This window comes from Malus sylvestris, chromosome 7 (assembly GCF_916048215.2).
Source record: "Malus sylvestris chromosome 7, drMalSylv7.2, whole genome shotgun sequence".
Classification (NCBI taxonomy): Eukaryota; Viridiplantae; Streptophyta; class Magnoliopsida; order Rosales; family Rosaceae; genus Malus; species Malus sylvestris.
The window spans coordinates 10,971,050-10,997,381 of record NC_062266.1 but is presented as its reverse complement, the minus strand read 5'-3'; the positions used below and the strand labels follow the sequence as shown (position 1 = coordinate 10,997,381).

General features: G+C 38.9%; 1 protein-coding gene and 1 pseudogene across 6 annotated transcripts in view; both read right to left on the bottom strand.

The window, feature by feature from the left end:
• Positions 1–18,240, bottom strand: part of LOC126628540 (disease resistance protein RPV1-like) — an 88,807-nt gene extending 70,567 nt beyond the window's left edge. Inside the window, exons 1-3 of one of the 6 annotated variants that reach the window (XM_050298272.1) lie at positions 17,655–18,240; positions 16,097–17,195; positions 15,947–15,965 (exon numbers count right to left, since the gene is read on the bottom strand). In XM_050298272.1, coding sequence (XP_050154229.1) covers positions 15,947–15,965; positions 16,097–17,195; positions 17,655–18,166 — 1,630 coding nt within the window. In that variant the 5' untranslated portion in view covers positions 18,167–18,240. The remainder of the gene's footprint in view (positions 1–15,946; positions 15,966–16,096; positions 17,196–17,654) is intronic. The other 5 variants (XM_050298270.1, XM_050298269.1, XM_050298268.1 and 2 more) reach the window with 5 other exon arrangements.
• Positions 13,443–14,516, bottom strand: LOC126628553 (uncharacterized; annotated as a pseudogene).
• Positions 18,241–26,332: the final 8,092 nt, after the last annotated feature.

Genomic DNA, 26,332 nt, shown 5'->3' with positions numbered 1-26,332 from the left:
TATACTTTTCCTTGATAAAGAAGAACCCAAAGCTTTTAGAGCTAATGGAAGTCCACTGCTATGTTGCACTACCAATTTTGAATGCTCCATGTATTCTTCTATGGAATGTTCCTGGCCAAATGCATGCCAACTGAAAAGCTCTAGTGATTCATTGTAATTCAAAGTTTCAACTTTGTGCACCCTTGTAACTTGATATGCCTTTAGCAACCCTTTACGCCTAGTTGTTATAAGTATCTTACTTCCGGGATTAAACCGATCTTTCATATTTAGTACTGCATCTAATTGGTCAATATGGTCTACATCATCAAGAACAAGCAGAACTTTCCTAAAGCTTATACGGCGCCTTCAATCTTAATTATTCCCTCACTAACACTTTGTCTTTTCACTCTTCTACCGTTCAAAATATCAGAAAGAAGTTGCATTTGTATTTGAACTAAGCCATTTGGTCGATCTGCTGTTTCTCTGATATTTTCAACAAAACTACTTCCTTGAAAGTTTCTTAAGTTTGAATTGTAAACATGTTTTGCAATGGTTGTCTTCTCTATTCCAGACATGCCATATACAATAAATATGCCAACATCGGTTGATCGATCTTCTAACCACAAATTGATGTCTTCGACTTGAGAATGAATTCCAATCAATTTTGGTTCAACACTCAATGACGTGCGACTTAACTTGCCTCCTATCATTTTAACAATTTTTTTGATAAACTTTGACTCGTACCTAAGAATTTGCAAACAAAATGAAAAATGAACTGGGGAATTTAGATAATTAAAACATTTGTTCATGGCCATTATTTAAATAAGGGAAAAAGATGACTGCTGACAAAACTGATAAGAAAAAAAAGGAATAAAGCGCAGAATTTATACGAATTTAGACACATACAACACATATTACATCCTAACTTTTTTCCACACCTGTTTTTAAAAAAGGACAATGTTAGAGAGACCAAAAGTTTAAGAGTAACGCTACACTTACTATCTATTTGTACAATTATTTGTACCATCTCTCCGATAGAGGTAGAGCCTGTCAACGGATGCAGATCTCATCTCTATTAGAGATATGGTACAACTAGATAGTGAGAATAGCATTTTTGAAATTGTAGTCCAAATTTGTAAACCAAATTATGTCTCATTGATAAAAAAATAAGCACGTTAATCGATACTTAATTAATAATCTAATCATCTACAATCATATTATTTGGTTTAAAAAAATTGATCTTTCTAACATTATTCTTTAAAAAAATTTAAGCAACTGCAAACTAGTAGACTAACATGGAAAATAACTAATCCTTAAGTTGAGCCAAGTGTGATTTCTTTAAGTTGACCTAAATTAGGATTGTCACCGCGATTGAATTAATAAATATATAAAAATCTAGGTCACTACGGATCATACATCAAATTGACTCAAGAAAGATAAGAGAAATGAAGAAATGAAAGTTACCCATCTGCTTGATTTTGTAAGAGCATCTACCTCAATCTGTTTGGTCCGCTGATGCATGACAGGATTATATGCAAGGGCAATCGCAGAAAGATTATCACAGTACAGGGTCGTCGGACAAGGCACATCAATGTGCATAAAGTGAAGAATCTGTGTGATCCAATCAATTTCCGCAGATGTACTGGAGAGAGCACGATATTCAGCCTCGGTAGATGAACGAGAAACTGTGTTTTGTTTCTTAGATGACCAAGAAATGGGATTTGGCCCGAGAAACACAACTAAACCAGTAGTAGACCGTCTGTCATTAGGGTCTCCATCCCAATCCGCATCACTGAATGCATGAAGTTTCAAGTCTCCTTTTCGAAACTGAATGCCAAGTTCTATAGTACCCTTTAAATAACGAAGAATCCTCTTCACAACAGCATAATGAGAGTCCATCGGACAGTGCATGAATTGGCAAACCTGATGAACCGAGAAAGAGATATCGGGCCTGGTGAAAGTGAGATATTGAAGAGCACCCACAATGCTTCTATAGAGGGAAGGATTATTGAAAGGATGGCCATCATCTTTCAATAACCTATTATACGGTAAGCAAGGTGTGGAGCACGACTTAGAATGAACCATGTCAGCTTTAAGCAACAAATCAGACACATTTTTAGACTGAGAGAGAAACAATCCACTGGCATTCTGTGTGATTTGGATCCCAAGAAAGTAATGGAGAGGACCTAAATCCTTAATATCAAATTCCTCAGTCAAAGCCTTAATCACTGCATCAATAGGGACAGAACCACTCCCTGTGATGATAATATCATCCACATAAAGGAGGAGAATAACCACAGATTTTCCATCATGCTTGACAAATAGAGACGGATCAGAATATGTGGAAAGGAACCCCAGAGAAGGAAGAAAAGATGTGAACCTCTCATTCCATGCTCTTGGGGCTTGTTTTAAGCCATACAAGGACTTATGCAATCTGCAAACAAGTGTAGGATTATGTGGATCACTAAACCTTGGTGGCTGGGACATATACACTTCCTCATTAAGAATGCCATGAAGAAAGGCATTCTTCACATCAAGTTGACGCAAAGACCACCCAAAATGTGCTGCCAAGGCTATGACCAACCTCACAGTTGTAGGTTTGACAACCGGACTAAAAGTCTCGCCATAGTCAATACCCTCTTCTTGATTGAAGCCTTTGGCAACAAGCCTTGCTTTGTACCTGGAAATAGTCCCATCAGCATGTCTCTTAAGCTTGAAAACCCACTTGCAACCTACCAAATTCTTATTATGAGGTAAGGGAACCAAAGACCAAGTATGTTGTGTCTTAAGAGCAGCCAACTCTTCTTCCATAGCAGACAACCATAATGGAGACGTTAGAGCCGACTTATACGTGGCGGGTTCCATTTGAGAAAGATCAACTGAATCAGCAGCTTGAATCACAGAAAGAAATGCTTTCTTCTTCGAAATACCATTTTTTGCTCGTGTTTGCATAGCATGAGTGTTCATCGGAGGAATAGGAACAAGAACCTGCAATCTGTCAGGTTGAAACTCATGTTGTATGGCAATACCAGGAGCACTCGAAGGCAGAGTAGGAGACTCATGAACAATCTCAGAACAGGACACATCTGGAATCACAGGAGCCACAGGGAAGGAAGAAGAGGATTGATGGCCTGATGATGCAGTAATGGACTGTAATGGAGTAGAAGCACCACTGTGTTGATCAGGACATGGATGTGGCATAGGCTCTGGCATAATAGGTGTCCTAGAATGTGGGAGGGACACAATATGATTGGTACCAGTGACTAATATGAATGGAGATGATGAAGATGGTACAGATGTAGAGGTGGAGTTATTAGAGACAGAACATGTAGCAAACAAGGAAAGATATGGAAATTCTGACTCATCAAACATTACATGTCTGGAAATATAAAACCGGGTATGAATAATGTCATAGGAAATGAAACCTTTGTAACTGGAAGCATAGCCTAGAAAAATGCATTTGATGGTCTTGGGTTGTAACTTAGTACTGTTATATGGTTTTTGTAAGGGAAATACTGAGCAACCAAAAATTCTGAGATGATGAACATCAGGAATACTATTAAACAGTAGTTCAAACGGAGATTTATTAGAAAGGATAGGGGATGGCATTCAATTGATAAGGTAAACAGCAGTTTGGACAGCAAAAGACCAGAAAATTGGGGGTAAGGAAGCTGTTTGTAAGAGGGTTATAGCAGTTTCAATGATATGCCTATGCTTCCGTTCGGCTAACCCGTTTTGCTCTGGTGTATAAGGACAGGATAGGTGATGTTTGATGCCTTTGTCCAACAAAAACTGTTTAAAAGATTTACTAAGATATTCTCCCCCACCATCACTTTGTAATGTTTTAATGGAAGTGGAAAACTGATTAGAAACAAAATTAGAAAAACCAACAAAGGTAGAGAACACATCACTTTTATTAAGAATGGGAAACAACCAACAATGTCTAGTGCATTCATCAATGAATGTCACATAGTACCGAAAACCATCTATCGAAGTACAAGGGGAAGGACCCCATACATCACTATGAATGATTTCAAATGGATGGAGAGACTTAGACACAGATTGAACAAAGGGCAGTTTACAAAACTTGCCTTCCAGACATGTATGACACATTACAGGCAAGGAATCAGAGGAGACAGACAGATTACACTTCTTTAACATGACAGAAACCACGGAATTAGATGGGTGACCTAATCTACTATGCCAAAGACTAGAAGATACTTGACGGCCAAGATAGGCAGCTTGAGACTGAGAAGAGATAGCTCGAACTCTTGCTGGAAGAGGTATGGGATACAATCCATTACTGCATTTGCCTTGAAATAGAATCTTCCCTGTGGTCTTGTCCTGGATCCAAAAACAAAAGGCATCATAGATCAACCAACAATGATTATCTAAGCACAATTTATGCACAGATAACAGGTTCTGAGATAATCCAGGAACACAGAGAACTGAATTTAATTGCAAAGGTTTGAAAGGAGTATGAAGAGTGGAGGAACCAATATGAGATATTGATAAACCTGCACCACTTGCAGTCTGAATGGTTTCAGCAGCAGGGTATGGAGATGCCAGGGACATATTACTCAAGTCAGCTGTCATATGGGACGATGCTCCAGAATCAGTAAGCCAAAATTGTTGAGAATGAGTACTTGGCTGATGATGTTGTGATGAAGAAACATGTAAAGCAGTTGGAGCTTGAGTAGAAGAGTTAGAGTTTCTGAAATGGCAATATTTAGCACTATGATTCTTCTTCCCACAGATTTGACAACCCTCAGAAATGGGACTATCCGAATTCCGGAATCGGCTGGTAGGAGCAAAATGTCCAAACTTGCCACATATTTGACAAGAATTGCTAGAAAGACCCTGTTGCTTTGGTGGAGAAGAACCAAGAATACCAGGAGCTGAATGCACATTATAATTGCCATACGGGGACTTGGAATTTCCAAATCGAGACTGAGAATTGTACTGAAATTTCCCTTTGTATTTGTTCTTGTTGGAGTTTGGCCTGACCCTAGACGGACCGGATGAATAAAATGTAGACGGAGAAGAATCAGTGGAATGACCGTCAGATTTAGAAACACTGCCATTATTACGAGCAACCATAGTAGACAAGAAAGGTGTAATGGGAATGTTTTCAACCATTGCTTCCTCAGCAAGTAACTGAGATCAGAGATCTTTCATGGAAATGACATTCTCACGGCCTCGAATGATAGAGCGCAGAGTATTATATTCAGATGAGAGACCATTCAAGGTCAAAATCACAATATCGTCATCATCGAACTGAACCCCAGCAACAAACAGATAATCACGAGCTTCTTTAATGCGTTGCAAATATACCGAAATCGAATCCGTACCTTTCTTGATGTTCTGTAATTCAGATGAAATCGTAGCTCTAGTGACAATCGAAAATTGTTCTTTGAGACGCTGCCACAGATCATGAGCGCTGGAACTACCAATTGCACAAGAAACTGCTGAAGGAGATAAAGTAGCTGTAAGTAATTGCATCAATGCCCGATCGTGTATTTTCCAAACCTTGAAATCATCACTTTCAGTCGAAGATGAACCATCACTCGAAGGGACAGAGGAACCTTCAGAAATAGAAACATTGAATCGAGCAGGACATGGATGAGACCCATCGACAAAACCCATAAGACCATGGCCTTCAAGGAGCAATTCGATCTGAAAATTCCAAGTCAGATAATTGGAATCATCGAGTTTGACAGTCACAGAAGAAGAAATTGTGGATATGAGAGACGTGATGGGAGATTGAAGAATCTGCAGTTGAGCAGAAGTCACCATTGTACCCGAAGAAGGAAGAAATCGAAATGAAGAATTTCTTAGAGGAATTATAACAAACACTTGATGTGCAAAAAGAAAATTGCACCCAGTCGAAGACACAGAGAAAATCAAGGCCTGGAGAAAAAAGAAGAATGAACGTTGATGAAGAATATAGAGCGGAAGCAGAAGAAGAAGATCGAGAAACCTTCAAGCCGAAGCTTTTCAGGCTCTGATACCATGTAAACAGAGAGAAGGAAATAGATAGAGAGAAAGAAAGTGTATGTATATTTCTTTTAACAATTCAACAACATTAACACTGATTACATTGTGTATATATCTAGCTACATTGCTTAGACACTAAGCTAACATAAGAATCTTAAGATGTTGACACTTGTCACAATCTTATACCATAGACTCTTAACCAACTTAACTACCTCACATATATCCTAACCATCTCACACACATGCACATATTATAGTTATCACATCCTTTCACCTTTTTCGGCGATTGAGTTTTCTCGTGTCTAGCAAATGCTTTTCCAATATTCCCGTCTGCTTCCGTAAGTGGGACGTATCAACATCGTAGAAGACTGGTAAAACTACATGGTCCGAGGTGGTCCTCTTGCGTTCAAGGATTAGCACAAGCTCATCCAGGCACCATCTGGATGTTGTGTAATCTTTTGAAAACACGACAACAGAAGTTCGTGACAGCTGGATAGCTTTCTGCAGTCCTGGCTTTATATCTTCTCGTCTCTCAAGTTAATCGTCGTCTCGGATCGTGAGAAATCCTGCGTTGTTCAAGGCTGCGTAGAGGTGGTCGGTAAAAGTCTTGCGAGTGTCTTTGCCTCTGAAGCTCAGGAACACGTCGTATCGGTGACCCCGAAAAGTGTTGGGATCAGAGGAGGTTCTTGGAGACGTTCTCACAAGAGCCATTGATGTGGATCGATGTTCAAACAAAAAAGCTGGTGCTTGCTAGGTGGAATGCAAATGTCTCTGGGCAGGGGTAAATATATAATTGGGTCATTCCCATCTACTTCCAGGGAAATTTACAGACAATTATAAATCCATTTACCCAAAAACCGCGCAAAGCTTCTGGTACTGTTTACTTTAACGAAAAACCATATTTTTACACTAAAAAGTCAATCATGGTACTATTCACTTTACTCTTTATTTTGTCCTTATCGTTAAAACTCAAAGTTTTCAAGCTCTTTTCATTAGTTTTCATTTTCTTTAAGTCGTGGTCGGCCAAAAAGAAAAGATTACTTCTTGTTTTATGTGTGATTTTATAAATTACAATTATCTTTTTTGTGATAAAATGCACTTCTAATATGTACAAAAAAAATTTGTGATAAAATACAACACAATTTGACCGTTGCTCAATACTAATTTCTCGTCCTTGAATTGTTGGAACCATTTCTACCGATCAACCCACCAACTAGTGTTTCCAATATCACAATCTTAAAGGTTTATATATTCAACTGTAAGACTGATTGTCCTACAGATGATGTGGTTACGAGACAAAAATTAAAACTTGATAGAACTACATAATAATGTGGCACTTGTAATGATTAGACAGTTTCATAAGGAAAGTTTGGAAAAACTTGAATCTTGGTACATGTATGGTTGAATTTAAAGTGGTTGATCGAATTGTTGTGCAGTTATAGACTTGTTGTCTAGTAACGAGATTTGGCAAGTTGTGTTTATATCCTTGGGGTAGGAATACTGGTCTCTCAATATAATTTACAATGTAAGAAACAAAGGAAGTTGGGAGCATTTTGCACTTTTCCGTTAGTAGACATAATGATGAAGGCGACTTTCCTTTATTATTTTTTATTTTTATGCATTTCCCTCTTTTCCTCTACTCTCCTAAGCTTCCTTCCCTTTTCCCTTCTTCCCTTCTTCTCTGCTTTTCTTCTTTTCCCTTCTCCTTTTCTCTATTCTCCGAAATTTCCTCTCATTTTCCTCCTTCCTTTTCTACTTTTCCCTTCTCATTTTCTCCCTCTCCTTTTCCTTCCCTCTACCATCCGGAGTTTCCTTCTCATTTTCCCCTATCCTTTGACCCCTATTATTGATGGACGAACAACCAAATCCTCATTGATTGTGTAAATACTTAACTAGTTTAGGCATCATGTAGAGTTGACGAAGTCGACTTGTTGGCACTGATTATGGGAATACACTAATCTTAAATAACTCTACCTCTTATTATACATTCAGCCATTTGGATGGCTACTTCTAACTCCTTCCTAAAAAACTCTACCTCTTCTCTACTCTGGCTACTTGAAGCCTCTCTGTTCTAATCTTTTTCTTTCTTGGCTGAGTTCTCCCTCTCTTGTTTTCTCTCTCTCCCATACACCAACATTCTTTTTATTAAGGACCTGACTGCAACCACTTGGCCCTTCCTTTTCTGTTCTGACATTACTGGTGTCGGGGAGTTGGGATGGTATGGGGCCGATCCCATTCTTCCTTTGTACGAGCTAACCCTTGCTCTAGAAGCTTTTGAACATTGAAGAATCCCAACACTGGGATTGTAGAAGTTGGCCTCTGCAACGTTGGCTATAGGGATGAATGGCCGTGATTTGGCTTTCACTATCTCCCAAAATTCAAGTCTTGCTTCCCTTTCTTCATGGTAGATAGCCACTTGTTAGTGTAAGGTATATGGCACAGAGAGACTCCGATGAATCCAATCTATGCCCAATAAAGCCCCATAAGTGGAAGTACTGTCTACAACAAAAAAAGCCAGCATGATTTATTTAGAACCCAAGTCAACTTCTAATGGCAATATTCCATGAGTCATAGTTATGGCTCCTAAGAAACTGGAAACTGTAAGATTTGTGGGGATGAGATCCTCCTTACTTCTGCACATTCTCTTCATTTGCTTGTATGGCAGCACATTGACTGCAGCTCCACCATCAATTAAGACCCTCCTGAAGGGTACTCCCTCCAGATGAGCAGTTACATATATGGGCTGATGACCATTTTGTCAGAATACACTCTTTCAGGCTTCTTCCTTGATTGGTCGGGCAAAACCGTTTGGCTGAGTTCTTCTTGTCTTGCTTCTTCAACACTAACATGTGTTATCATAGGCTCTGTCGCTATGTAATCACCTTTCAATGTGGCAGGTTGATTATACTCGACACAAAACATGACAGATAAAACATGTGTCATGTTTACGTGGAAGTTGCTAGGTCCAGGTAAGTCATCATTCTTGCCTTGGATATACTCTGTGAACTTATCCAACCAGCCCTGTGCTTCCTTTGGTAGCACTAGTTCGAGCAAACCTCATTCCTGAGTTATGCCAAAATTCTGCACTTGGTCCATATCTTCATAAAGGGTATCAAATAGCAATGGTGAGGGTATCCCCCTCTCGGGCGAAATAGTTCCAAAACAAATTGGCTCCGGGCTCCACCTCGAGGTTAATATCATCACAATATCCTCTTGAGCCCTTCTCAGAATTCTGTATTTCCCAGGATGAGGAGTTTACGGCACATGATCTCCTTGCTCTTCGGTATTTTTATTGGCTTTCTTCACCTTTTTTTACTCCTCTAATGAAGTTGATTTCTCCCTCCATGAGGTACACTTTCAAACTTTACATTCTCCAAGGTTTCTGAAGCAGTGGGGACTTTCAATGAGTTCATGTGGGCCTTATGCTGCCTTTGGACCCTTCTGATCATAGAGGCTCCCATCTCTTTGACAGGTTTCCCATCCTTTCCAACTATATACCATTTTCGCCTGAGTCAGTCATGTTTCTTCTTCGTGACCGGGTTCATAGTCCTCTCTTTCATTCTAACATCTCCACTGGTATAACTTGGCTGGGGTAGCCTTACATCTACCCATCTTGGTATCTTGGCCCTTCTGTCCTCCACCTTCTTAGAAGCTTCGTAATTTTTGAACACTTATGACAAGCCCTTTGGTTGAGAGTCCATTTCCAACCTTTGGAAGACATTCCTTGAAGTCTCTTTTTCAGCTGTCCGCAAGATACTTATGTGGGCTTCTAGCTTTTATTTCTCTCTTCTTCTGATCAACTCTTAATCAATGATAGCTCCTGCTGCTGGTACTTCCAATTCACACTCACGTTGGCATTTACTACACAACATCACTCCTTTGATTATGGTCACTTTGGGTTTCTCGGGCAACTTGATAGCCCCTTTAGTTGGCATATCGACTTGCCTCTTTTCTGCCTTCACCTCCCAAGTGGCTTTCCCTTTCCCCTTCTCAGCCCATGTCAAGTTGATCATGTTTATTTTTGGAAAATGTTCAGTATCAACCATCATATTAGCCTGCGGTTTTTCCAGCAACAATTTTCCTTCGACAATGAGATCTTGTATCCGGTCTCTAAATTGGACACAGTTGGTAATGGAGTGGTTGAAGGTGTAGTGCGGCTTGCAATACTTCTTTTCCCTTAATTCCTCGGGTTTAGGCAACTTTTTGGTGTTATTAGGCATAATCACTCTTGCCCGCACCAATTCTTTATAGATTTCTGCTGCCTTGGTTAGATCGAAGGAATAACTTTGATACTTGGGGTGTTTCATTGGTACAAATCCACCATCATTCATGACCACTTTCTGGTCTTTAATCGGTTGGACCAATCCCTTCACCATCAAAGGCTTGAAGGGAGTGGTCATCTTCGTTGCACACATATCAATTCCATCTTGTCCACAACCATAATTCCCTTCTGGCTCCATCCCTTTGAATTCCGTTTGATGAATGTCAGTCTTGTTTTTGTAGAATGTGGGTGCTTTGGAGGAATGTTTTGCTTGTTGTTCCTCGATCAACAATTTCTCATACTTGGTGGCAGCAATCACCAATTCTTGCAACTCATTAAACTGCACATCATAAAACTTCTTCCTCAAGGGCAGCCTTAAGGCCTTCTGAGCAATAGCTATAAACTGGACATGGTTGATAGGGAATTGGCATCTCATTCTTGTTTTCCTAAATCTCATCATGAAGTCCTCAGTAGACTCATGCTCGTATTGCTTCACCTCAACTAGATTGTTAATGGTCATCTATGGCTTTATCCTGTAAAACTGCTTGTGGAAAGCCATCTCCATTTGCCTTCAATTAGCAATAGAATTTGGCGGTAAAAGAGAATACCACTGAGATGCTAACCTTGTCAATGAATCCCTAAACAACCTTCACTTATAGTTTGGATTGTCTTTAAATGCCACAATATGGTTGGAGAACTTGAAGATGTGATCCTTGGAGGACACATTGTTGTATTCTCTGTTGAATGTTGGGTATGCGGGCCAAATGGATTTTACTCATTAACGAACTCTGGATAGGGCTTTTGATAGGTGACCCTAAACAGCAAGTAAGCTTGTGGCTGAGCATTTCTCACCACCATTCTTCTTAACTCAGCCAAATCATCTCTGAGTTGCTGATTGGCTGTATTATTAGGCGGGGTATGAGGAAGTTCCCACTTCGGGCTACTATCGTTGCCTGAGTTAATCTCCTTTCTTGCTTCGGGCTTCCTCCACTTGGCCTCTCCTCCTTTAGTGGCCAATGGTGGTAGCCTATAAGGAGGAAGCTTGTCTGCTTTGGTAGGCTCTCCTTTCCTGCTGGTTTCCTCGATCAACTGAGGCATCCCATACTTCGTTCTTTCTTGCCCGCTCTGCCCCTTACTGTTTAATGAAAATAGAGGGTCGGGCAACTCTGCTTCTAGAATTTCTTTGAACACCAACTAACTAATTCTGGATCCTTCCTTGTTCTTTCCTTTATTCCCCTTTTTCTCAAGTAAAGGAAACAAAGGAATAACTGGCTCCATCACAAGGCTGGATTCTTTCATCATTTCTCTAGTACGATTATTTTCTGGGGTAGAGTACTCCAGATCTAGCATTCTTTGCAGATTTCCTATTAGGGAACATAGTCTACTTACTTCCCCTCTGGTTTTTAGAGAGATTTTCTCCATACTCCTTAACACAGCCACCATGGTAGCGTCCAGGTCTTCATTTGTGACCTTTGCTCCTGATTTCTCAGAAGGAGTCGGGCTTTCTGTTAAGATAGGTCATTGTAGATCTTCGGGGAGATTTGCCATGTTTGATCTTGGTATATATTGGGGGTGGTTTTTGTTCTGTTTTCCACCTGAAGGTTTGCATTTTCCTTCATCTTCTTGGCATACAAGACTTGTTCTCCTATCGGGCGTGCCAAAACTATGTTCGGGCAGGAATTCCGCTGGGGAGGGTCCCTGACTCTAGCACACAGCTCCCCGAGAAGTTGGCACTTTGGTAGTTGTCGGGCTCTTGCTTGTTGAGAGGTTGCAAGCGGAGGATATAATTAGTTTTGAAAGGTGCATTTTAGGGGGCCTTAGGTATAGGCCTTGAGGCTCGCAATCAAAACTAACTAAGTGCTTAGGTATGCCACTACCATCTCGGTATGGCAGATGTAGAACAAGTGTGTTTAAGTCGATTACTTGCGCCTCAAGTTATTCTGACTTCTTGTTATCAAATGATTGTCGTCGATGGGTTAAGTCTATATTAAGTTATTTTCTATGCCTTGAAATCAAAGACTTTTAGTTCGTTATCTTGTATGCTTTTAAAGGGTGGAAGTCCATATCTGACCAAGCCATTGGCCTAGTTCTTGTTCAGTCTTTTATGACAGTAAAACCACTAAATAAATCAGATCTGAGAACCAATGGAACCTTTGATCATCAAATGACTGGAAATGACTTGAATATATACTGGAGAATACATCATAGTACCAGATCTATTAATTGAAAGACAAGACAAAGAGAGTTGGGCAAGATTTCACCTTGTCAGGCAAGGTTGAACGTCTTGCAGTTTCTTCTCTTTGTGGTTATCGAAAGTTGTGTGCTAAGAGGGGACGGATGGTAAACAAGTTTACACGACGGGATCGATACTACGACATCTAGAGAAGGTAGCAGAGCTTTTACACCAGACAAAAGATGTTTTTTTAAGGGAACTATTGCTAAAAAAGGGTTTAGAAAGTATGAACTGGCTTGAGAGCAAAGTTTGTATGCTTGTTTGTTTGATTGGTTGAGTGTCCTTATCTCTGGACCTTGTCTTCCTTTTTATAGACATTTTGTCTTGGCTGTTTGAAGGCTTTGCCAGAAAGCACTTTAGTGAATCATCATCTTTTTTATGTTCTGCCATTAGAAAGTGCTATTGGGCTGAAAGTAGGTTCATTTCCATCGGTTGTCACTTCTCTTGTAGGCATATAGCCTTTGCATTAATGAGGAGCTGCCATACTGTCTTGAGATGGATGGTTGGGCTTGGTGCTGGGCTTCGGGCAAGCCTCCTCACATTAGTTCTTTTTAGGCTTCCCTCCCTTTAAGTCCAAAGTTCAAATATTAACCCAAACAACTTCTCTTCTTGTTCCTTGCTCCCATTGAACCCAAAATAAATGATCTCTTTATTTCCAGAAATAGATATACACTACTACAAACTTTAACATATAGGATGTTTTTGTTTTCCCTAGTGCCGCCCTCCAATTCAAGGAAATGATTCTTGCCGGTTATTGCTAAAGATATCTATGTCAAAGTCCTTCCCTTACCATGTATAGAAGCATTTTTTTTTCTTTACTTATTTACTGTTAGTACACAACCATGTGTTTATCTTTTGGTATGAGGATGAAAGCAATCAGTAGCAGGGAAGAAAAATTCTTAAGTATCGTTAATGCTGGGTGTGTTTTATGCTATATTTATGCAATATTTGATGATGTTGAACACATTTGAACTTCGATATCTAATTGCAAGGAGCTTTTTTATCTCAAGCGGTTAAGAGTGCTTAGCTATGAACCCGAAGTTTTGAAGGCAGAAAACATCTTGAAAACAAGGAGAGAAGGCAAATATATGTTTGTATCAAGTAAAATTACAAAGTCTTGGAGGGCTTGTGGACTACTATCGCTTCTTTTTCTAGGAGATGGAGGACCAAAGTACTAGAGCAAGCGTGAAAAAGAAGCTAGCAACTATGAGGAGCACCTTCCAGCCTCCGAGACCGTAGTTATTGCTGGCAGCCCTCGTCTTTGCAATTGTGTAATCAGGTTCATCCTCTTGCCCTTCTTCTTTGTCTGAAAAACATGTCTGAAATGAATTTGGATGGACATCGAAGTGTTTGGATGAAGTATAATTCATTGCAATACAACAAAACAACATACCTGTGTCTTCTTCATCAGAGTCCATAATGAGATGATTAATCAAATTAGATCTTGGCATGCTTTTAATATATTCTTTAGAGAAACTGCCAAGGAAGTATATTCCTAGTATATGCTCCCACATCGACAAATCTCCACTGATGACAAATGGATAATTAGGATCTGATTTGGTGTTGTGTTGGGTACTTAACATCGTATTATTTTGGTGCTCTTGCACAAGCTCGACACCAAACTCCTTGAGCTGAAACCAAGGATATCTCATGATTACTGAAACAGACACTTCATCTCCACATTGTAATGCTATTGTTTCGTTCTCCATTTTCCAATGGCTCAACCATGTCATATCTTCTCCCTCTCCTGGAATACCGTAGACTAATGGGACATAGATCCACTTCAGACCCTTGCTCTTATTACTCACCTTAATAGTCATCCGAATATCCATACAATCGTAGACAAGTTCAGTATCAGAAAAATCAATAACATTTTCATAGACAGCAAAGACATTCAAGCCTCGACCTCTGTGATCAGGAAGTAAAGGCACAGTAAATGATATTGAGGAAGACCCTCCACTTTTGTGGATCAACCGGCCTGGTACTTCATTCCTCGGAAAAAATTCATTCCCCGGCAAAAATGTGCTGAATATACCATATTGATACAGTCCCTATATACATGCCAAGGAAATCACATTAACTAGTCAAACTCATTCCAATTATACCCTATATATATGTGAGAATATGTGTGTGTGTGTGTGTGTGTGTGTGTGTGTGAGAGAGAGAGAGAGAGAGAGAGAGAGAGAGAGAGAGAGAGAGAGAGAGCACCTGGACAGGAGACCAATCATCACACCAACCATTGTACCGATTTTGTGCATCCGAATGTTTGGCAGGGATTCCAAGTTGCACAAGCCCAAAAGTTTAATCATTTCTACATCAACTCTTCCGATGGGTTCTAACTTGTACCGATACTGCCACTCAACTAGGTTGTCGACGCAACCCCCAATGGAGTGGAATTCAGGAGACCAATTAAAGGAGTGATCCTGTAGATATGATATTTTTTCTAAAGATCTGCACCGGGAGACGTACAAGCATTGGTATCCTTTTGGTAAACCCACAAGTGACTCGAGCCTCTCACAATCACAGAAAGAGAGATGATCGAGCCTCCTCAAACCTTTGATGAAAATTGGTAGACTACAAATTGGATTCTCATCTAAATATAGTCTTCAGATTGACGATAGATTACTTAAATCCCAAGGAAAGGCATCATCAGAAAGATTGCACCTACTGAGATTTAACTCTACTAAAGAGCATGGAAAAGAACTTAAGATACTTGAACTTCTTTCTGGCCATAATTCATTTAATGGAATTCCATCTGTTTTAAGAACTTTCAGAGACTCTATCTGCTTCATCATCTCCACTGGGAACTCATCTAGACTTGAGCAACCAGATAAAATGAGTGTTTCAAGTGATTTTAGCATGCACATGTTCTTCGGAAGCATCCTAAGATTCTTGCAGTCTTTCATATTCAAGTACACGAGTCTTTCCAGGTTTCCAATGGATTCATGAACACTCTTCAAGCTTGTGCAATCTACAAGAATCAATTCTTCTAGACTAGGGCAAAGTGAGAAGTCCATGATTTCAGTGAGGTCATGAGAATGGCTGAAGTCAAGGATCTTCAACGGCGGAAGAACCTGGAAAGTAGATAAAGAAAGAAGAAAAAATTGTAGGAGTTAATTCTAACATATGCAATTAGTCAACAAATCAAAAACTAACAAAAGAAGGAAAATGAATTGAAATGTGTAGAGTAACATACTTTTGTTCCGTTGCATACTTGTCCCAAGCTACTGTATTGCATTTCAAGAACAATTACGTTCTCCAAAGGAAAATCAATAGGTATAGAATGTAAAGGAAATCCAAGCCAACACAACCATCTTAATCCTAAAGGAAATTTTGCATAACATCCATCGAGTTGTACATGACTAAGATGGAGTAGTTTTAGTTTTTGCATCCTTTCAAATGCATTGGTTTCTAAGATTGTTTCATTTGTGTTTATTGGACTGTTTGCGAGGTGCATACGCATATCCAAGACAAGACCTTGAATTGTTTGTGTACCCTGAAGGAAAAAAAAAAAGGAAACATTAAAATGGATAATCTTCACAAGAAGAAATATATATATATATATATATATATATATGTGTGTGTGTGTGTGTGTGTGTGTATTGACATAAATGGAATGTTTCTTACATTCTTGTCCCTCAATACTTCGAAAGAATCCTTATGGTGCCATAATCTACTACGTTTCTCAGGCTCTTCTGATTCTAGGCGAACAATTTCTCTCCCCATGTCACGAATCATGTCATGCATATTCACCTTGTCGTATTTATCAATTGTCACCATGCATCTATCAATGAGATTATGAATGCCAATGGTTGTAAAGAAATCACATCCATCGAGTATTCTAACAATGTAGTTTTTGTCCCTTCCTATTAGGAAGCAAGCAATGTGGAGGAATAATTTCTGGTCATGGTCATCTTGTAAACTGTCATAGCTTATTCTTAGTTTATTCAAGATTTCACCATTAGGGATAACTTTCAACTTCTCTAGTGCACTTTCCCATACATCTATACTTTCCCCTGATAAAGTAGAACCCAAAACTCGAAGAGCTAATGGAAGTCCGCCACTATGTTGCACTACCATTTTTGAATGCTCCATGTATTCTTCTATGGGATGGTCCTGGCCAAATGCATGCCAGCTGAAAAGCTCAAATGATTCATTGTAATCCAAAGTTTCAACTCTGTGCACCTTTGTAACTTGATGTGCCTTTAGCAACCTTTCATGCCTAGTTGTTATAAGTATCTTACTTCCGGGATAAAACCGATCTTTCATCTTTAGTACTGCATCTAATTGGTCCATATGGTCCACATCATCAAGAACAAGCAGAACTTTTCTTGAGCTTATGGCGCCTTCAATCTTAATTATTCCCTCACTAACACTGTGTATTTTCACTTCTCTACCATTCAAAATATTAGAAAGAAGTTGCATTTGTATTTGAACTAAGCCATTCGGTCGATCTGCTATTTCTCTAATATTTTCAATGAAACTACTTCCTTCAAAGCTCCTAAAGTTTGAATTGTACACATGTTTTGCAATGGTTGTCTTCCCTATTCCAGACATGCCATAGACAATAAATATACCAACATCATTTGATCCATCTTGTAACCACAAATTGATGTGTTCGACTTGAGATTGGATTCCAATCAATTTTGGTTCAATGCTCAATGGTGTGCGACTTAACTTGTCTCGTATCACTTTAACAATTTTTTTGATAAACTTTGACTCGTACCTAAGAATTTACAAACAAAATGAAAAATATATCAAACATGTCGTGTATTTTATATCAATCATGTCATGTCTCCCGGAAGTATTCGACGAATAAATAATGAATTGGAGAATTTAGATAATTAAAACATATGTTGATGGCTTTATTTAAAAAGGAAAAAAAAGAATACAGTACAGAAATTATACGAACTATAGACAAATACAGCACAAAATTACATCCCAACTTTTTATCACACTTGCTTAAACATTTATGCAACTGCAAACCGGTAGACTAACTTGGAAAATGACTAATCCTTAAGTTGAGTCAAATGTGATCTCTTTAAGTTGACCTAAATTAGGATTGTTATTCACTACGGAGATTGAATACTATATATATATATATATATATATATAAATCAATGTCCCTACAGATCATGTATCAAATTGACTCAAGAAAGAGGAGAAATGGAGAAATGAAAGTTACCCATCAGCTTGATTTTGTAAGACCATGCCTGCTAGATCTGCAACCTCTGCAAGTGCCTCCCTCCATCCCTTCACCTTTTTCTGCGACTGAGTTTTCTGGTGTCTAGCAAATGCTTTTCCAATACTTCCCGTCTGCTTCCTCAAGTGGGACGGATCGACATCGTAGAAGACTGGTAAAACTACATGGTCCGAGGTGGTCCTCTTGCGTTCAAGGATCAGCATAAGCTCATCAAGGCACCATCTGGATGACGCGTAATCTTTCGAAAACACGACAACAGAAGCTCGTGACAGCTGGATCGCTTTCTGCAGTCCTGGCTTTATATCTTCTCCTCTCTCAAGTTCATCGTCGTCTCGGAACGTGAGAAATCCTGCATTGTTCAAGGCTGTGTAGAGGTGGTCGGTAAAAGTCTTGCGAGTGTCTTCGCCTCTGAAGCTCAAGAACACGTCGTAACGATAACCCCCACAACTGTTGGAATCAGCGGAAGTTCCTTGAGCTGCTCTCACAAGAGCCATGGATGGATGAACAAGCAAACTGTGAATGTTTGTTTTGGTAAAGCAAATGCCAAATGGAAAAGATGTCTTTTGCTTCGGACAATAATGGCCAGTGGCCCCAAGTGGTAACTGGCAAGTGATGAGATGGGGACCTCTTACGCTAGACATATACAGAAATAATCACATGTGTGTATCTGATTCTGTATGTGTGTATATATACTGTGTGCACTTGTTGCTCGAAAAATAGACCAAATTTTGTGTTGGTGTTATAATAAAAGGTGTTTTTTTTTTTTGGTCAAGATAATAATCAAAGGTGTTTGAGTTGCGAGCTAAAATGTTACGATGTCACACTTTTTAGTTTTTATGCTCGTTAATATGAGTAAGACTCATCAATACAAGTAGGTCACGCTTTTATTAAAGACATTGCAGAGAAATTTGCGAGCTAGCCTCTAATTATTTGATCAATTCAGTATTCGTTTTATTTTCCTAAATATTAGTAATTTTTGCTTGATTATATATAGTTATATAATTAGTGTTTTTCCAACATTTTGTTTATTTTTCAAAAATACTATTTTTATCACCTTATCATACCGCATTGGCATAAATGGGCTAAGACCCGGTCTGTTGTTACCAATTGCGTGTTCGGTATCGTTTGGTATGCAGACAGGACGGGACGGAATGGAATGGGATAGGACGGGACATGACGGGACAGAACGGAGAGGGAGCAAAGATGCCCTAGGATGGAAACAAGGAGGAAGAAAAAGGAGACGGAGATGTTATAATTTTGTGTTCCACGGATGTGGAACGAGTCGTTCCAGGGGGTGAGGCGGAACGAAAATTCACCCAAAATTTGTCCCGTGGAACAGCGCGTTCCACCCTTTTTAGGCGTACCAAACGGGGAATGGAACGCCTCGTCCCACTCCATTCTGTCCCGTCCCACGTACCAAACGGTACCTTTGTGTCTGTTTACTAGACTTTCTACGTGTGTCCCTCCACTTGGCTCTAAAGTTAATACTGTTAACCAATTAAAAAGACTAAAGAACTGAGGGCCATCCGTGCAAAACAATTTCCGTGTCTTCAACAATTGCCCTCTTCACCCACAAATTTTGGTGGGTTGTGTGGCTTTCAGGAGTTCAGGGCGTCATGTTTATTTGACTGTCCATTTTTGTTTTTCTTTAATTCATTAGTATTTTTTTTTAAATTTTTTTTGTCAAATGATAAATTTTATTAAATTCTAATTAAAAGATTTAGGGCTGGTTTGGTATTGCTGTGCTTTGAAAAAAAGCTGTTGTGAGAATAAGCGGCTGTGCTGTGAGAATAAGCGGCTGTGAAATAAAGCCAGTAGAGTGTTTGGTAAATTTTTTTTTGAAAGTGCTTTTGGAAAAAAAAGAAGGATGATAGTGTGTCTTTTCATTAAAGAAGCACTGTAGCTCCGTGTGCTTTGAAAAAACTGGCTTTTTTTCAAAGCAGCAAATAGCAGCTTCAACTTTTCCTTTGATTTTCAGCTTATTCTCACAGCAGCTTCCAAAATAAGCCATTTTTTTTCAGTTTACCAAACACAAAAATGACCCTCAGTTTTTTTTCACAGTGGCTTTTTTTAAAATCACCTCAATCCCAAACGGAGCCTTACATCCACCGCTAGAATATTGAAAATAAAATAAGGCCCTATACAATCCCATTCCATAGAGCCTCCATGATTTTGAAAGTACGAAGCTACAGCGTCCGCAACACGATTCCCACCCCTGCAGCGTTCGGATCTATAGTTTTTTTAATTAGGTAATATAGTAGTTAGCAGTGTTAAATTTATAGAGTCAAGGGAAAATTAATAAAGAGACACAAAATAATACCAAAATTGCTCTTGATTATCTTTGTGCAATATCCTCTTGTTGACCCTAAAAACTACTTAGCCTACATGGCAAGCCGAGTAATTAATAAGCTAACTAAGTCATTTGGTTGAATGTGGGGTGTGCCAACTCATCAGTCAAGCTCAGTTGGGGAGTAAAATGAATGTTGATGTGGCGTTGGGCATGTTGCTGACTTCTTGATCTTGCGACTGTGGCCTAGGAAGCAACACGTCTTAGCCTTCAGATTCTAGAGCTTGAAGATAAGGCTGCTAGTTCTGCGAAGTTCTATATCGAATTCGGCTTTCAGTGTGCCGAATATTAAGTAATCTGGTAATACCTCACTCGCTGAGAAGGCTAATGAGACGACCTCTTCCAACAAGGACTCGGAAATCCTTCATGGTCGAGACTTGGATAGGTAGTCAGTCGGTCTCGAAGTAGTGTTGTTTATCCAAATTGAAGGTGCTCCTCGATTGGCTAGTTCTACGGCTCCAGTGTTATTTATCCAAACTGAAGATGTTGCCAGTTGCCTCCACAGTGCAGTTTATCTAAACTGAAGGTGTGTTGGCGGGAAAAAAGAAAATAAAAATTTCAAAGTTGTTGAGAAGTTGTTTGCGCAAGGCAGTTATGTGTTGATTTGGATAGTCTCTATTTATAGTAGCAATTTCCTCGATGACCGAGTATTTTACTCGGACTAGAATTCCTCATCCTAATCTGATTTGGTCTCGACCAATTCTAACTTCTATAGGATTCTGAACCAAGCTTTTTGATCATTCAGATTCAACCCTTGACTTTTGGCATCTTTATGATTCGAAGCTTCCATAACTTTTGAAGAATCCTTATTGTACTACGATTCGACCACTTCACCCTTTTTCCAAGCGGAATCATCATTTGATAGGATTCGGCCGAACTCCACTGGGCCAGGCCCAAAATATTATTTTCCAATATGCTGAATCCGTTTATGACGTCCATTTTCTAAAATTCAATTGTTTTAGTATAGTTCTGTTAATTGGCCCCTTTATGTGCTTAGGTGCGTTTGTTAGCGGTTTTTCCGTCTTCTCTAGTTTGCATGGTTTTTCGACAGCGAAGGATCTGTGAGTGGACCCCTTCTAAAATGCATTATTTTACTATTAGAAATGCATACACGAAAAACATGATTTGTTGGTTACGTTTTATAAAATGTTTATGAGTAAATTGGATTTACACTTTATGATATATTATGCTTTATCGACATTTCTTTCTGTGTGGTATATATGATTGATGACCATATACCTACTTATGAACATGGTTTTACGATATGATGTTTTAGTTATTAAGCTCCGTTTTGAGATAGATATATATATTAGAAATATTATGTTAATGTTTTTATGTATTTACTTAGTGGTTATTCATACGAACTGCATGCAGGCGAATGGTTCTGCTTACGGGTGAATGGTACTGCCTACGAGCGAATGATACTGCCTACGGGTGCATGATACTTATATATAGCTTTGGTTAGGCGTAGGTGGATGGGTTCGACTTGAAGATACTTATATATGGCTTCGACCGGGCGTAGGTTGGTGGCTTCGGCTGGGAGATGTTGTGCCTTCGGGCGAATGAAGATATATATATATATATATATATATATATATATATATATATATATATATATATATGCCTTGTGCTCCTACTACTAAGCACCCTATATACGATATATGTTTTATGAAAGGTTTTATGGCATGCTAGGGTTTTTGAAACAACCTATTACTTATTATGCTATATGAGTTTTGTAAACCTGGGGGTTAGTACATTAAAGATTAACTGTTTTAGTATTACTTATATATCAACTTGGTCCACTCATGTTTTGTTTTGCGCCCCCTCAGGACTTAGAATCGAGGCGTACAATCCCGGCGTCAAGGCACTCCTAAATTGGCATCTTCGAGTTCTCTCGGTGAAAGATCCATCCCTTTGTTCATTCAATTTAATATTATTCCTTTTTAGAGTTCTGGATTAGTTGTATGCTCTGAACACGTTTCATAAATGCATATTCATTAAAGTTAAATTTACAAGTTTTTTTTATATTTTTATGTTAGTTATTTGTTTCTTGTTCTCATGCATTCTATTATGGCTTCATCATCTTCGGGTGTTGGCTAGCATGTGCCTACCTTGGTATTTGGAGGATATCAGGGTCGAGTGTGTCAATTTGGTATCAGAGTGTGGTTTGTTTAGAGCATACTTAGGATATTCTGTTACTGTAGTATTGTGTCGGTCATGATATTATTTGGATGTCACTACTTTCGGATTTGGTGCCATTCGGCATAGGTTTGCAAACCTTTCTCTGTTTGAATTGTCACCGTCTGGTTGAAATACAAGAATTGATGTCAGGATTGTGCCTCAACGGTGACGAAATGGATTGTTGGATGACTTTCAACATCGAATTGGTACTCTGCAACATGGTTCCCTAGGAATTGCAGGCAGAGTCGGTTTTACATTGAAGTGACATGAAATAGGAAATCTCCGTATGAGGAAGTTTGGTTAAGACCAGCTGAAGATCCGAAATGGCTATGCCATTCTGCAACATGTGTTCCCTAAGAATTGTGGGCAGTCGGACTTACATGGAAGTGTTGGGAAATGAAAAATTTTAGTAGTATGAGGTTTGGACGAGACCAGCTAGAAAGCTGAAACGGTGATGTTACTCTGCAACATGCATTCCCTAGGAATGGCTAGCAGAGTCATATCTTTATGGAAATTGTTTGAAACATTCGAAGTGCATGTTGGAGAAAGTGAGTAAGCATTAGACGTTGCGAAGTTTAGTGGGTGTTAGTAAGTGGGATCAAATCAATCTCCTTGGACTCACTCCCGGTGAGGAAATTCGTGTGATCTTTAGAACAATTCTCGTTGATTGTTCTATCAATAACCTTCTTGCTTACTCTAACCACAAGGTCAAGTTCACTAAACATCGACAGTCAGTTGTACAAGAAATCCTGCAAACATTATTTTGTTTAGATTATATACTTTCTTGAGAGATTCTTTGGCAGCAAACGTCATTCTCATCAATTTCCAAAAGGGGTTATGGCTAGTAGAGTCATATCTTTATGGAAATTGTTTGAAACATTCGAAGTGCATGTTGGAGAAAGTGAGTAAGCATTAGACGTTGCGAAGTTTAGTGGGTGTTAGTAAGTGGGATCAAATCAATCTCCTTGGACTCACTCCCGGTGAGGAAATTCGTGTGATCTTTAGAACAATTCTCGTTGATTGTTCTATCAATAACCTTCTTGCTTACTCTAACCACAAGGTCAAGTTCACTAAACATCGACAGTCAGTTGTACACGAAATCCTGCAAACATTATTTTGTTTAGATTATATACTTTCTTGAGAGATTCTTTGGCAACAAACGTCATTCTCATCAATTTCCAAAAGGGGTTATGACTATTGGAAATTGAAAATCCACCCAAGATATGAAATACGAAATGTTTTTCGTCTTGTCAAATCCTATCAGCAGTTCTTAACTATTCTTTGAGCTTAGACCTATTTTTTTTTTGGCTAGGGAACCAGTCAACTTTATTACGATGCTGACGGTGAACGAAGTTTCTGACAATAGGGTATTGCCTCATTTGATCGTAATTCTTACACTTTTCTAATTCTACGGTGACATTTTATTGAATGTCTGGCTGCATGCTGATGCAGCATGACCGAGTAATGCGTGTGCCTCTTGACGGTGGGAACCGTATGAAGCGAATCATCCTATCCTTGACCTAGCGCTGATAACGATCTTTCTTATTATAAAATCTAGTGACGTTTTCTCTACAACGAGAAATGTTGCACCCTTTTTTACCAAAGAATGTTGTAGTGTGTTTTCACATAGAAATAGTTGAGTTAGAGACAGAAGAGGTGGATGTAACTCATCAGGGAGTTGATTGCACCTTTGAGTACCATCATGGGCAGGCAACTGTCGTTGCTGATGCTCTTAGTTGGAAATCCCATGGATAGTTTACTTTCATCTGAACTATCCATGTCCCACTATCGTTTTCTCTTCATGGAATCAGAACTCTCTTGATACAAAACAAGTTGCTTTTGCCTAAGGGCGATGATGTTGAAAATAGGAAAATTCTTGATGGGGCTCATATTTCAGAGTATGCCATGCATGCTGGCAGTACTAAATTGTACCATTATTTTTGTTCGCTTTATTACTGGTATTGTATGTATGGGATATCGTTGAATTTGTGAATAGATGTCTGATTTACTGGTAAAGGGAAACGGTGAGATGGAAGCCATCGAGCTTATGTCAATTTCCTTCTATTCTTTTTTGGAGGTGGGAAGAAATTCCCATAACTGTCATTCTTGGGTTGTCGGGGACCCACTAAGGATGCGAATGGAATTGGGTGAATGTCACCATAGATTCCCTGTACAAACCACCTTGTACTCATGGAGATTATCATGATGTTTCGTTATTTGTGGTCAATTCACTCAACGTTTTATCTACCAATCCGCGAGGACTATACTTTTGACCACTTGGCAAAATTTTTCATCCTAGACTTTGTTTGACTGACATCTCGATTACCATCGATTTTGACCGTGATCTCAAATTCACCTCCTGGTACTTGATGACATTCTAGTCGATTTTGGGTTCTTACGTACCCTACGACACTTCGTATTGTTTCCTTCGTATCATTTCTAAAGAAGATAGACTGTTCTAAAAGACCACTCAGATCCGAAAGTTTTAGCTGGAACCATCAATCATTCAACCACCCATTAATATCCTATCGAGCGAATTTTTACCAGTGGTTGGAATATCTCTGAGATTTATCATTCTAACAAGTTGTTGTGAATATTGGAACAGGAAAAAAGTTTGAGTTCCCAGCTATCAGAGTACTTTTGACTACCACCCTAGTTGAGTCCACACTCAACCATCTCAACTTGCCACCACAGAATCAAGTTAGGTACTTACATGTATTCGTACATCAAAACTATGCATTCACTCCAGTTATCTTGTTTCCTAGGTTTGATGGATTTGTTTGACCCTTACATTCTTGAGTGTTCACTTAGCCTTCTCGGCATAGCTGTTCGCTTAAACTGAGAGAAATTTTCAATGAATCAGTTTGCTTAGGCATTGTGAATCACTTTGTTATGGTTTTTAGTGTGCTGCTACTTTTGTACCTCATCCTTAAGTAATAAGTTGTTTGTCTTGTAGCGCATTTTTATTTGCACATTGTTGGACAGTCTGAACGAACTATCTAGATCTTGAAAGACGTGTTGCATTATTTTGATTTGTGGTTTTTGAATGATTAGATTTTGCACCGATCTCTTTTAGAGTAGTTATGACGATAGTTTTATTTTCAGTTTGTGTATGGCATTATTTGATGTTTGGTATGATAGATTCTATTGGTAGCATTGGTTAGACAACAAAGTTTTACGAATTGGTTTTCAGATGTTTGATTTTATGATTTGAGAAACTGTGTGCTTCTGTTGTTGTTGACTTGGTGTTGGACAAACTGTTATGTTTGCACCCTTAGGAAATCAATATTTGCTTATCAAGACAACAATGTGTTGTCGATATCGCGAGCGGCTAACTGTAATATCGATGGCATATTCGTTGGGTTCGTTAAGCAAGTGGGCAGGTAGACCCTTCTTTGATAGTTGTTACTATTTAGTTATTATTAGGGCTTGACCCAATGACACATATCCGTTCTCGGAATACGTGACATTATGAATGCTTGGGCGAGACCCACTTTTCACTTTAGACTTTAGTATTCAGTACAAGTATTTTAACTTACCTTATATTAGTTATATATTTGTATTTTTTACGTTACAAATGTTTGGTCGAGTCATCTCCACTTTCAATTTTAACTTCAGTACGATTTTTCGACTCTTATGCTAATACATATCTATTTTGATGTTATCGTATATTACGTACATACTTTTGACCTTACGCTATTATATATTTTCAACTTTATATCCTTATAACGTATCTTTCTACTTTTATATTGATGGGGGAAGAGGTATGAGCTTGGAGGCATCAAAGAGGAACCATTGCAACCCGCTCACGACAATGTGGCATATTCTCTTTGATGCAACCGCTTTGACTTGATTTCTTCTTATATATATATATATATATTCTTCCTATCTTCGAGTTTTTGGTATAGCAAGTCGAAATTTGAAATAACGGGGCTAGATTGTAACAACTAGTCCTGAAATTTACAGAATGAAAGGGCATTTTTGTAATTTCACTATGTTTGGGATATTTAATTGAAATATGTGCTATATGGTCTTAATTGGTGTGCCCAAGGGGGCCCACCCTTTTGATTTTGTCCCCCGACCAACTATTCCCTCTCCGGTGACAAACCCCTTTCTTCTTTCTTCACTCTTC